At 36.0% G+C, this 11,916-nt stretch overlaps 1 protein-coding gene across 2 annotated transcripts in view; it reads right to left on the bottom strand.

Moving 5' to 3' along the window:
• PRKG1 (protein kinase cGMP-dependent 1) overlaps window positions 1-11,916 on the bottom strand; it is a 1,179,082-nt gene that overhangs the window by 723,797 nt on the left and 443,369 nt on the right. For both annotated transcript variants that reach the window (XM_029244879.1, XM_029244880.1), the window contains exon 3: window positions 5,743-5,856. In XM_029244879.1, the coding sequence (XP_029100712.1) occupies window positions 5,743-5,856 (114 nt within the window). The remainder of the gene's footprint in view (window positions 1-5,742; window positions 5,857-11,916) is intronic.

Consider the following 11,916-nt stretch of genomic DNA (forward strand, 5'->3'; position numbering starts at 1 on the left):
AGCAAAGAAAGCCAATGAAATGAAAAGGCAACTTTCAGAATGGGAGAAAATGTTTGCAAATCATATATCTGATAAGGGATTAATATCCAAAATATATAAAGAACTCATACAACTCAATAGCAAAAAACCCAAACAATTTGATGAAAAAGTGGGCAGAGGATTTGAATAGACATTTTTCCAAAGAAGACATAGGGATGGCCGTAAGGCACATGAAAAGATGCTCAATATCACTAATCATCAAGGAAATCCAAATAAAAACCACATGAGTTATCACCTCTCACCTGTTGGAATGGCTATTATCAAACAGACAAGAAATAACAAGTGCTGGCGAGGATGTGGAGAAAAGGAAACACTTGTGCATTCTTGGTGGGAACATAAATTAGTGCAGCCACTATGGAAAACAGTATGGAGGTTCCTCAAACAATTAAGAATAGAACTACCCTATGACCCAGCAATTCCACTTCTGGATACCTATTCAAAGAAATAAAACACTTTTTTTTCTTTAACATCTTTATTGGAGCATAATTGCTTTACAATGCTGTGTTAGTTTCTGCTTTATAACAAAGTGAATCAGCTATACATATACATATATCCCCATATGTCCTCCCTCTTGCTTCTCCCTCCCACCCTCCCTATCCCACCCCTCTAGGTGGTCACAAAGCACCGAGCTGATCTCCCTGTGCTATGCAGCTGCTTCCCACTAGCTATCTATTTTACATTTCATAGTGTATATATGTCCATGCCACTCTCTCACTCCGTCCCAGCTTACCCTTCCCCCTCCCCATGTCCTCAAGTCCACTCTCTACATCTGCGTCTTTATTCCTGTCCTGCCCCTAGGTTCATCGGTACCATTTTTCTTTTTTTTTAGATTCCATATATATGTTAGCATACGGTATTTGTTTTTCTCTTTCTGACTTACTTCACTCTGTATGACAGACTCTAGGTCCGTCCACCTCACTACAAATAACTCAATTTTGTTTCCTTTTATGGATGAGTAATATTCCATTGTATATACGTGCCACATCTTCTTTATCCATTCACCTGTCAATGGACACTTAAGTTGCTTCCATGGCCTGGCTATTGTAAATAGAGCTGCAATGAACATTGTGGTACATGATTATTTTTGAATTATGGTTTTCTCAGGGTATTTGACCAGTAGTGGGATTGCTGGGTCATATGGTAGTTCTATTTGTAGTTTTTTAAGGAACCTCCATACTGTTCTCCATAGTGGCTGTATCAATTTACATTCCCACCAACAGTGCAAGAGGGCTCCCTTTGCTCCACACCCTCTCCAGCATTTATTGTTTGTAGATTTTTTGATGATGGCCATTCTGACCGGTGTGAGGTGATACCTCATTGTAGTTTTGATTTGCATTTCTCTAATGACTAGTGATGTTGAGCATCCTTTCGTGTGTTTGTTGGCAACCTGTATATCTTCTTTGGAGAAATGTCTGTTTAGGTCTTCTGCCCATTTTTGGACTGGGTTGCTTGTTTTTTTGATATTGAGCTGCATGAGCTGCTTGTAAATTTTGGAGATTAATCCTTTGTCAGTTGCTTCACTTGCAAATAGTTTCTCCCATTCTGAGGGCTGTCTTTTGTCTTATGTTTTCCTTTGCTATGCAAAAGCTTTTAAGTTCCATTAGGTCCCATTTGTTTATTTTTGGTTTTATTTCCATTTCTCTAGGAGGTGGGTCAAAAGGGATCTTGCTGTGATTTATGTCATAGAGTGTTCTGCCTATGCTTTCCTCTAAGTGTTTTATAGTGTCTGGCCTTACATTTAGGTCTTTAATCCCTTTTGAGTTTATTTTTGTGTATGGTGTTAGGGAGTGTTCTAATTTCATTCTTTTACATGTAGCTGTCCAGTTTTCCCAGCACCACTTATTGAAGAAGCTGTCTTTTCTCCATTGTATATTCTTGCCTCCTTTATCAAAAATAAGGTGACCATATGTGCGTGGGTTTATCTCTGGGCTTTCTATCCTATTCCACTGATCTATTTTTCTGAAAAACACTAACTCTTAAAGATACATGTACCCATATGTTCATTTCAGCATTAGCTACAATAACCAGTACATGGAAATGACAGGTATATCAATGAATGAATTAGTAATGGAAATGTGGTGTATATATACACAATGGAATACTATTAAACCATTAAGAAGAAAGAAATGCTGCCATTAGTAACAACATGGATGGACATTGAGGGCATTATGCTAAGTGAAATAAGTCAGAGAGAGAAAGACAAATACCATTGTGATCTCACTTATATGTGGAATCTTAAAAAAAAAAAAAAGAGTTCTGGCTCTTAAATACAGAGAACAGATTGGTGATTGCCAGAGGTTTTGCGGGGAGAGGGGCAGTGAGGGGTGGGTAGAATGAGTGAAGGGGGTCAAATTGCACAAACTTCCAGTTATAAAATAAATAAGTCATGGGGATGTAATGTACTCACGGTAGCTAGAGTTAATAATACTGCGTTACATTTAAGTCCTGGGCATGTAATGTACTCACGGTAGCTAGAGTTAATAATACTGCGTTACGTTTAAGTCCTGGGGATGTAATGTACTCACGGTAGCTAGAGTTAATAATACTGTGTTACGTTTAAGTCCTGGGGATGTAATGTACTCACGGTAGCTAGAGTTAATAATACTGTGTTACATTTAAGTCCTGGGGATGTAATGTACTCATGGTAGCTAGAGTTAATAATACTGTTACATATTTAAAAGTTTCTAAGAAAGTAGATCTCAAAAGGTCTAATCGCAAGAAAAGAAATTTTGTAACTATGTATGGTGATGGATATCAGCTAGACTTATTGTGGTGACCATTTTGCAATATATTCAAATATTGAATCATGCATAACTGAAACTAATACAATGCTATATGTCAATTATACCTCAATATACAAAAATAAGACAACTATTTTTTATATCCTATTAAAAAAAAGACTACCCACAGGTGTTAGGTTCACATTCGTTATCAGAGGAAGTCACTGGAATGTATTTATTTAAGGCCTGATACAATTTCAAAAAGTGCGCTTGTGAACAAGAAATGACTCAGGTACAGTGAGGAGCTCTTGAATGTCACCTAGGATTCAGTGATGACTGTGCAATTAAAAATGCATTAAAATGCTAGGCAGCTTTCAGGCTAATCTAGGGAGAAAGAAAAGAGGGCTCAACATTTTCAATCATGAAAGAAAGTGGGTATTGTTGGGGGAAAAGGGGTCACAAGGCAGGTACGTGAGAAAGAAAAAAGGTGTGGATAGACAAGCTATTGAGCAGGAAGGGCAATTTCCTCAGACTTAGACTATTACACCCAAGTAGATGAATGCATTTTGAAAGATACTCCAAGTGGTCATCACTGGCAAAATAATGGTTAAGAAAAAATAGACAAGACTCAACACAAGCCTGAATTCTGAGAAACGACTGGATCTAAAAAGCCAACTAAGGACATTTTAAAATATCACATGTTAAGAGTAAGATAGCATCACTGTAGGCATTTGGTAAAACTAACACCCATGATGGAATCTAATCAGAATTATAAATTATAAAGTGATCAGCCCGAGAGGATAATTTAAACAAATTTAAAATACTATTTAAGAACTATAATCATCAATCATAAGTACAATCTCCCTGGATAGTACAGAAGACAGCACAAAAGGTCCTGAAAAACAAATGACCATTATTCACACCTTATAGCTCTTACACAACATTCAGAAGCTGTTAATAGATATTATTCCTTACACATGCACAAAACCCCTGCATTTGTACACCATCAACCACAGACTCTTTTCTGAATACAACCTCCACATCTTTGGGCACGATAAACACACACAACCACATACCCACTCATGAGACATCTGAGTCTGTGTTAAAGAACATGCTCCATCACTCATTCCCTTTAATGATGGATGTTCTGACCCCAAAACAGTTAGGATCATAATTTGCATTCAACAGCCAGTTCCTTCTTGTTCAGTCAGATACATAATGTCTATTTAAATTTACCAAGCATGAGAACAACAGAGGCTAGTGCAAATGAACAGCATTTTATAAGAACCTAATAAGAAAACTGACTTTCATGAAGCCAAGCAATCATCTTACAAAAAATCTTTTGCTATATAATTAATTTAAATATTCGATTCACTTTAAAGTATTTCTTTAATAATAATTCAATATTCCAAAATATTAAGCACCATGTTACTATCAATTGCTGGCCTTTGGAAAATCTGTAGTTTCAGTTAGATTAAATGAGCAGTACACAGGCTGAAATATTTTTATAATTTAAATATTTTAAAACCTTAAAAAATTATTCATAATACAGAGAAAGCCTGTTTTAATCCAAATGTGTTATTATGCCTCCTTTTTGCCCTAAAAGTAATATATTTCTCATGAAAATGAAGCATGATAGTAAAATCTGTTTACTTCATGGAGTCGTCACTGCTCTTTTTTCCAGTTAAGGTACTTTTTAAGTGAGTTAAAGTTCTGGCAGAATCTTTTATGGTTCATCGGGCTTCATTATTCTTTGAGTCATATAATTAAATAATCACATGGAATAAAAACATGGCAGTGCCTATCAATCAAAAGAGTTGTTTTCTCAGAGATCAAGAATCAAATGCCAAGAAAGACTCATCTAATAAGGGCCCCAAGTGCCACTGATGTTACAGTGATTTCAGTGACTAAAAAGGTGATTCACTAACAAGACCTATAAGAATTTCTGTGACTCTAGCTGGCCATGCATTGAGTTCTTTACAACCCAAGTTTTAATATCATATTGTCAATCATATGCCATACTTCTGAGAGCAAAAAAAAAGCAATCTATAAAATAGTCAGTGACACCCAGACAAGATTAATTAACAATTTGGCATTTTGCCAACAGGATTGTTTTAATGATACAACCTAATCAAAGTAATTTGTGACTGCAATCATCCACAGGATGTGTCAGAACTTTTCAAACATGAAATATACACGTCTGCCTGAAGATGCAATGGACTTTCCACTGTTGGCTTTGGCATTCAGCTCTGTTTGTTATACACTCATTACATCCTGTACTCAGGAAGAAGGAATATTTAAAACAAACTTCTTTCCCTTCTAACTACTGCAGCTGCTTCTACCAAGCAATAAAAGTTGCTAGAGAAATCATATATACACATACATGTAAAATTAGGGAAACAAGCTGCTTTAACGCCTTGATTTAAAATAAGCTCAATCAGTAGAAAAGAAAAACGCTGTAATATACAGCTTGATGAGCAGCTGAGGACAAGAATATACACCGACGCAGTTCTAGAATTCAGGATATCTAACTCAGTGTTTGAATGAGACGAAGGACATTTCTCCTCAATTTTTCTAAACTACTGAATGAATAAGTGAAATTTATGTGGGGAATGCAACCCAAAATAGACAGATACGTAAAATTTTCTTAAATACGATTCTGAGGCTTTAAAGGCAGAAAAATGAAAAGTCTTGCTTCTGTTTAATTCTAATTTATAAAATCATATCATTTTGTAAATCCTAATTTAATGAGTTCTAGGTTAAAGGATACTTTTCGTAAGTCAGCAATAAAATTTAGCTCAATGTTAACAATCATCCTTTAGGAGGAAAATATCAACTGTATTGCAAAGCAATAATTAGAATATAGATTATTTTAATCTTTACAAAGATTAAAATCGAGAGGCATGTTAACACCTTGCAGGTCTATGGAAAAGACACTGAAAGTATCTGGAAAAAAAAAAAAAAGAAAAATGAACAGCCTTACTCTTGACGGTCGCCGTCCGGGTACAGTTGTAAAGAATAGCCAACTCCCCGAATACTTTTCCTGGACCCATCGTGCACAGCTTCACACCTTCTTTTGTAACTTCAACCTTACCATCTAAAAAGAAGAAGGAAAAACACATCATTTCGATTCTCTCTCATGCTTCATTTCATTTGTTGCATTTCCAAGATGAGATGAGGGCCAGGCTCATTTTCAAAAATGCAGAGCAGCTACCAACTAAAACAAAGTCATCCTCAAGATGCAGTGCAAGAAATGCAATAAAATATGTAAGAAATCCATATCCTTTCCTAAATTAATCACTGATAAGATTAGAGATGAGACTAAAAGAAAACACCAAAAAAAAGACAGAGATAAAAATGGCAACATGTGAAATTATTCCAAATGCAATATTAGAAAACTCTGGTAATTCCAATTTTAAAGTCATTTTGAATTTGAAAGAAAAATTGAGTGTGTACATTTTGTACAGCACACTTCATACTTGGGAATTCTCATCTGAGGAAGGTAGCTATTATGCAAAGGGAAATTACTTTGATCCTAGAGCATTATTTAATTGCAGCTCATGGGATCTTTTATTTTTAAACATCTTATCTGACTTGGGCAAGACTGCGTCATCTGCTTCCCAGCCCTGCAACATGGACTGTAAGGAAACCAAACTATAAGCGTTGAGGAAAAAGAAAGAGACACTGGGACTGTTGATGTTCCACAAAGGATTTGGAAAATGAAAATGCTAAAGAAGGGAAAAGCTAAGTAAACAGCGTGCACTGGGTATATACATTGTTGCCTGAAAGTAAGGAAACACTATTCATGAAGGAAATGATAAAAAGTGCATTTTTTAAAAAGTCATAGCTATGTACACTAAAAATTCCATCACCTAACATAATGGGGGAAGAAATAAAAAGGCAACAGAATCTATTCTACACTTAATCCTACCCTTCTATTATTCCTCCCAGTAACTTAGCCCCGGTCTACAGGAGGAAAACCTAATGCTTGGCAGTAGCTAGTGACTGAAAGGAACTAATGCTACCAAGTTTGTCCAAACGTCAGGCCTTCATGCACTGACTCCATAATTATCACTTTAGCTATGTGCTTCCTGTAATATTTAACTTTTCAGAGTTTTAGCTTTACATTTACTCCCACCTTTTAAAAAATCAATCCAGTTTTACCTAAGCAATAATATTTATAAAATTATAGGGTTGTTCAAACACCTATTGAGATAAAATCTTATATATTAAAAAACTTCTTAAAAAGCTGAATTCATGTACCACTGATGCAAGATCAATCCTTCAGAGGGCACTGTTCTACCCTGAAAACTATTTCATCTGAATGGTATCAATGGAGAGAGAATGCTGCAGTAATTAAGGTAAAATTTCAGACAAAATCTACTCACTACTCTTGAACTGTGTATCTGTTCCTCCTCTGTGTTAAGAAGCCGTTTAGGAATGAATGTATCCAACAATCCTAAAAGTTTGGAAATACTCTTATGCGGGTATGTCCACTAAAAAGTCTAGCTTTTTCATGCCTTACTTCTTGACTTCAGGAAGGGAAACTTTCCTTGATAGGTACATCAAAACCAACCCAGGAAATTCACAGTTTTTAAGCTTCAGTTGCTCCTCCCATGACATCCCCACCCAGCCCTTTCTCTCAATGGCAAGCCTATTCCTCTAGAAATTTCATCTGCCACTCAAGAATGAAAGACAGGCTCAGAATACAACATAATTAAGACATCATTTGAAGTCAGACCAGGAGTTAAGTTCTGGTTCTCTTATCAGTTCCTTACTAGCCTTGTGTCCTTGGGCAAGATGTTAATTTTTCTATGCCTCAGTTTCTTCATTAATAAAATGATAAAAGCAAAGTACCTATCTTATTGTGTAGTTTATAAAATGAAATGAGATAAAGCAGGTGCAATGCTTTGCACAGTGCTGGCATATAGCAAATCTCAGTAAATACTACCTGTTATTATTGGTATTATTTGCATTATGTTTCTTTCTTATCATTTAAATGTAGGTAGGGCTTATTAGATTACACTGAAGCACAATATTCCATCATCTATTACAGAAACCAATCAAGGTCCATGTAGGATAATACTTTTTCATTTTTGTTTTTTAAATGGAGAAAAGATTTGTTTCAGATTTTCTCCCTATCGGGGGCTGAGGAGAGGACTTTGGGGTTTTAACCAATATCACATCCAAAGAAGAAAGAAGAATCTCAAGAATTCACACTGATCTACCTGGCAGAATGCAGTATTTTTGTACTCCTTCCTACTTGGCTATGTCCAGCCAACATCTGTTGTAGTATTGCTTCAACAACTATAGTCTTATGGTGGAGGTTCCCACGAATAACATGGTAACAATTTTCTCACACATTATAAATTTTTTTTGACTTAAAGCTCTAGCTTTAATTATATTACTAGAACTAAGAGCAGAATGAATAATGCCTAAAGAACTTTCATACACAGCTCATTTTGTACAAGTCTGCTTCTCTGTCTCTTTGGGTCCCACGGTTTAAAGTCTTCAGTGGAAAGGAATCCACAGGAATTAGACCACTGCTACGAATCCTGCTGGACAGTTTCAGAGTTAGGTCTTCTTAACCACTAACCAACCTAAAAAAAAAGGCCAGACATTGGGAGTCTTGTTTTAGCTCCGTGGTTTTTTAAAAGGCATCTGTGGACCCATCACATCAGAATTAATTTATAAAATCCAGATATTCCTCCCTCTGGGAAACTGTAAATGACCCTCCACCCAGTGACCACTCTACTTGGTCCTAGAGCCCCTTACTTCTCTGAAAAACCATGCTCATATAACACTGATCTGTTTTAACTTATGGACAGTTCATCTTATAACTGTTCATGTTTCCCATTCTCATACGACTTCTAGAAGGTTCACAGCATAATTGTATAGGACTCTGGGGTTTCGAGTTTGTGCAAACACTCACTTCTGCTTACAGCTCATTTTCCTGATCTGATATTTTCTTAATTTTCTCAAGATTAATTCACTTTTTGGGAAAATATAGGTATAAGTGATTATATATATATGAATAATTAGTGTTGGTAACAGGAGGTTGAATCCCATATTAATTAGAATAGCAAAAAAAATTTTTTTAAATACTTGCTGAAACAAAAATAGAAAGTTGGATGTCAAAAATCTTTTCCAGATTAAGTTAAACACTGCAGATTCAATATATTCACAATAGCCAAGGAAGAAAGGGATCTGATCTCATATAATAGTTGAGAAAGGTCTAAAAAGCACTGTATATATTTTTTTTAATGAACAGAAAGATCTAAACGTTAAACAGAAACAAAGTGTTTGTAAATTGTTACCCTGAGTCATAATTTGATCACTTATCCTTCCTCATACCTGTTGTGTGGATGGGGAATAATTTAGGGAGGTAAGATTGACTGGGCACTAAAAAGAAAGAAAGGTACACACAAGGCATCAATGAGAGTTTTTTGAGAGACATTTAGAAGTGCTGTCATTTCCAAGAGCCCAATAAGATGAGTTATTGATGTGAAATGTGAATTTGGTTAAGCTCATTCACTGTGCCACACACCAGCCTTGAAGCAAAATTAGAAGTGATTATACATTTACGAAGGATTTCCAAGTACGGACTAAGTGGTTCACTTAAGAAAACTAAGAACAAGACAGTCAAAAGTTTACTGCATACACCCAGCAGTCCTTATTCCCACCTGATCAACCTCCTTTAAAGTATTAGATTCATCTTGAAGCCACTCCCCTTATAAACTCCTTTATCACACTGTGTCTAAAAACAAGATTTGTTTTAAATGGACTCCATGTGCATGGAAAGTAGGTAGGCCTACGTGTGGTAATTTTGGTCGTGAGGGGAGGGATGTGGGGAAACAAATAGGGAAAAAGTCAAGTAGGCCGAATATATAGCACACTTGTGCAGAGGCTTACAGCACTGTAGAAATAGGCCAGCTTGGAGGTTTTTATATAATTATAATTTGCTGTTAACTTTAGGAATATATTTTGATGAATTTACCTCAGGTCAGATTTGATTAATTTCTATTTCTTTAAACAACAGAAGAGAATCATTAGCATTTATTCATGACTGTTTCAATACTTCAATTTAGTTTGATTTTCAAATATGTTAGATTTCAAATCAAAGACTTTTTTTTAAAGAATAGCAGAAGGCCATTTTCGAACATCCTAGTAGAGTTCTAGACTTTTTCCATGATTTTCCCTGGCTAAACTCAACAGCGACGAGAGGCTATTAGAACTGTTACTTGAGGAACTCATAATAATCCAAAATGTGGTTAATTTATGTCTTCTACTTCTGCTTTTTATCCATTTTTTTAATGTGATACTATACTGGTGTTATTTTTACTATCCCCTATCTCTACCAGGAAAGGAAAGAAACATTCAAATAATTTTTATTTGAACTTTGCTAAACTGCTAAAGTTATTTGTGCCAGAGATGTTGGAATGCTGGCTAAGATAAAATGTAAGGGTTATTTATAGTTTCATTTGGCTCTTTTTTTTTTTTTTTTTTTTTTGCGGTACGCGGGCCTCTCACTGCTGGGGCCTCTCCTGCTGCGGAGCACAGGCTCCGGACGCGCAGGCTCAGCGGCCATGGCTCACGGGCCCAGCCGCTCCGCAGCACGTGGGATCTTCCCGGACCGGGGTACGAACCCGTGTCCCCTGCATCGGCAGGTGGACTCTCAATCACTGCGCCACCAGGGAAGCCCATAAGTACTAAATTTTGCCACTTTGAGCAATAATCAACCTACCTGTTGCTCTTTGGTATCACTATTTATGTACCACTTTTGGGAAATGCTAAGTGTTAAGAGATCCATAATAAAGCATCTATACTTTTATCTATCTTTTATAAGAATCAGTAGGTCCTATAAATAAAAGAAGACATTGAATTTACAAGGAGACCCAGAATCTCCTGGCTTTGGTTATCTTCATGGGTTTTTCACTAACCAGTGGTTTTGTACCATAGGACTTTCATGATAAGGCAAATCAGTTTAGAGATTTACTACTGGCAGGCTGAGACAGAATGGTTGGCGATAACCTAATTATGAACACTCTGTGCTTAGTTCCAACAATCCTGGTTGGAACATTCAAGACAACTTGATCGGTCTTTAAAGGGAGACAGTTGTTTTATCAAAGGTCCGATCTAGACAAGACCTTCCATCTCTTTCATTCTCTAATACGTTCATGATTTTGTAGGTTTGAGACCACAGCTTTTACATTATGTATTCTCTCATGAGGGTTTCTGTAGCTCCTAGATTCAATAGGAACATTCAACATTGTGCTGGTTGAGCTGTGCACCAGCATATATACATTTTCTCTAGGAGATGAGGTTACTTATGTACCTTGTTTTTTTCCTTTTTAGTTTTATTTAGATATAATTGACATAGAACACTGCATGTAGGTTTAAGGTCTACAGCATAATAACTTGACTTACATATATTGTGAAATGACTACTACAATAAATTTAGTTAACATCCATCATTTCATATAAACCCCCCAATTTTTTTTTCCCATGTGATGAGAAATTTTAGGATTTACTCTCTGCTTTCTCAATGGATTAACAATACTATTATATTGAACTTACCTTGTAGGGTCATTTTAGATGGAGGTTACTGTCATCTGGGAAGAAAGTAGAAATTAATAAGGCTACTATGGGCTAACTAAAGGGAAAAGCCATCTCATTGCTAGGGACACACACTATATTCTTAGACAGTGTTCCTTAAGAATACTTCTTGTCAGTCATTTATATGTGTCTTCTTTAAGCCAGTATAAGGAAAAACACTGTCTCACTATGAGATGAAAGTTTGTTCTTGAATTAAAGAAGGGCAGTGTGTCAGCACCTTATCAGTTCTCTATTTGAGTTTGATTTCAAGTCCAAAAGGATATGATCTCTCTGGATCTAAACTCCTGCTCTTTAAATGAGGTGTTAATTTTGATTGAAAAATCATGTTTTGGCCATTGAATAAAAAGCCTGTGAAAAATTGCCCTGTTTTCATACTTAGTATTATGTGTTTTCTTCCTAAGTTTATTTTAGGGTTTTTTGTTTTTATTTTTTTTTTTGGTTTACCAGTTTCTCATTACAGATTAGTGATAAGAAAAGGAGAGAGATGGAGACCAAGAGAGAGAGGAGAGAGAGAGGAGAGAGAGAGGAGAGAGAGAGGAGA

The sequence above is a fragment of the Monodon monoceros genome, unplaced genomic scaffold (genome assembly GCF_005190385.1).
Source record: "Monodon monoceros isolate NGI ecotype Baffin Bay Population unplaced genomic scaffold, NGI_Narwhal_1 Super_Scaffold_4, whole genome shotgun sequence".
Lineage (NCBI taxonomy): Eukaryota > Metazoa > Chordata > Mammalia > Artiodactyla > Monodontidae > Monodon > Monodon monoceros.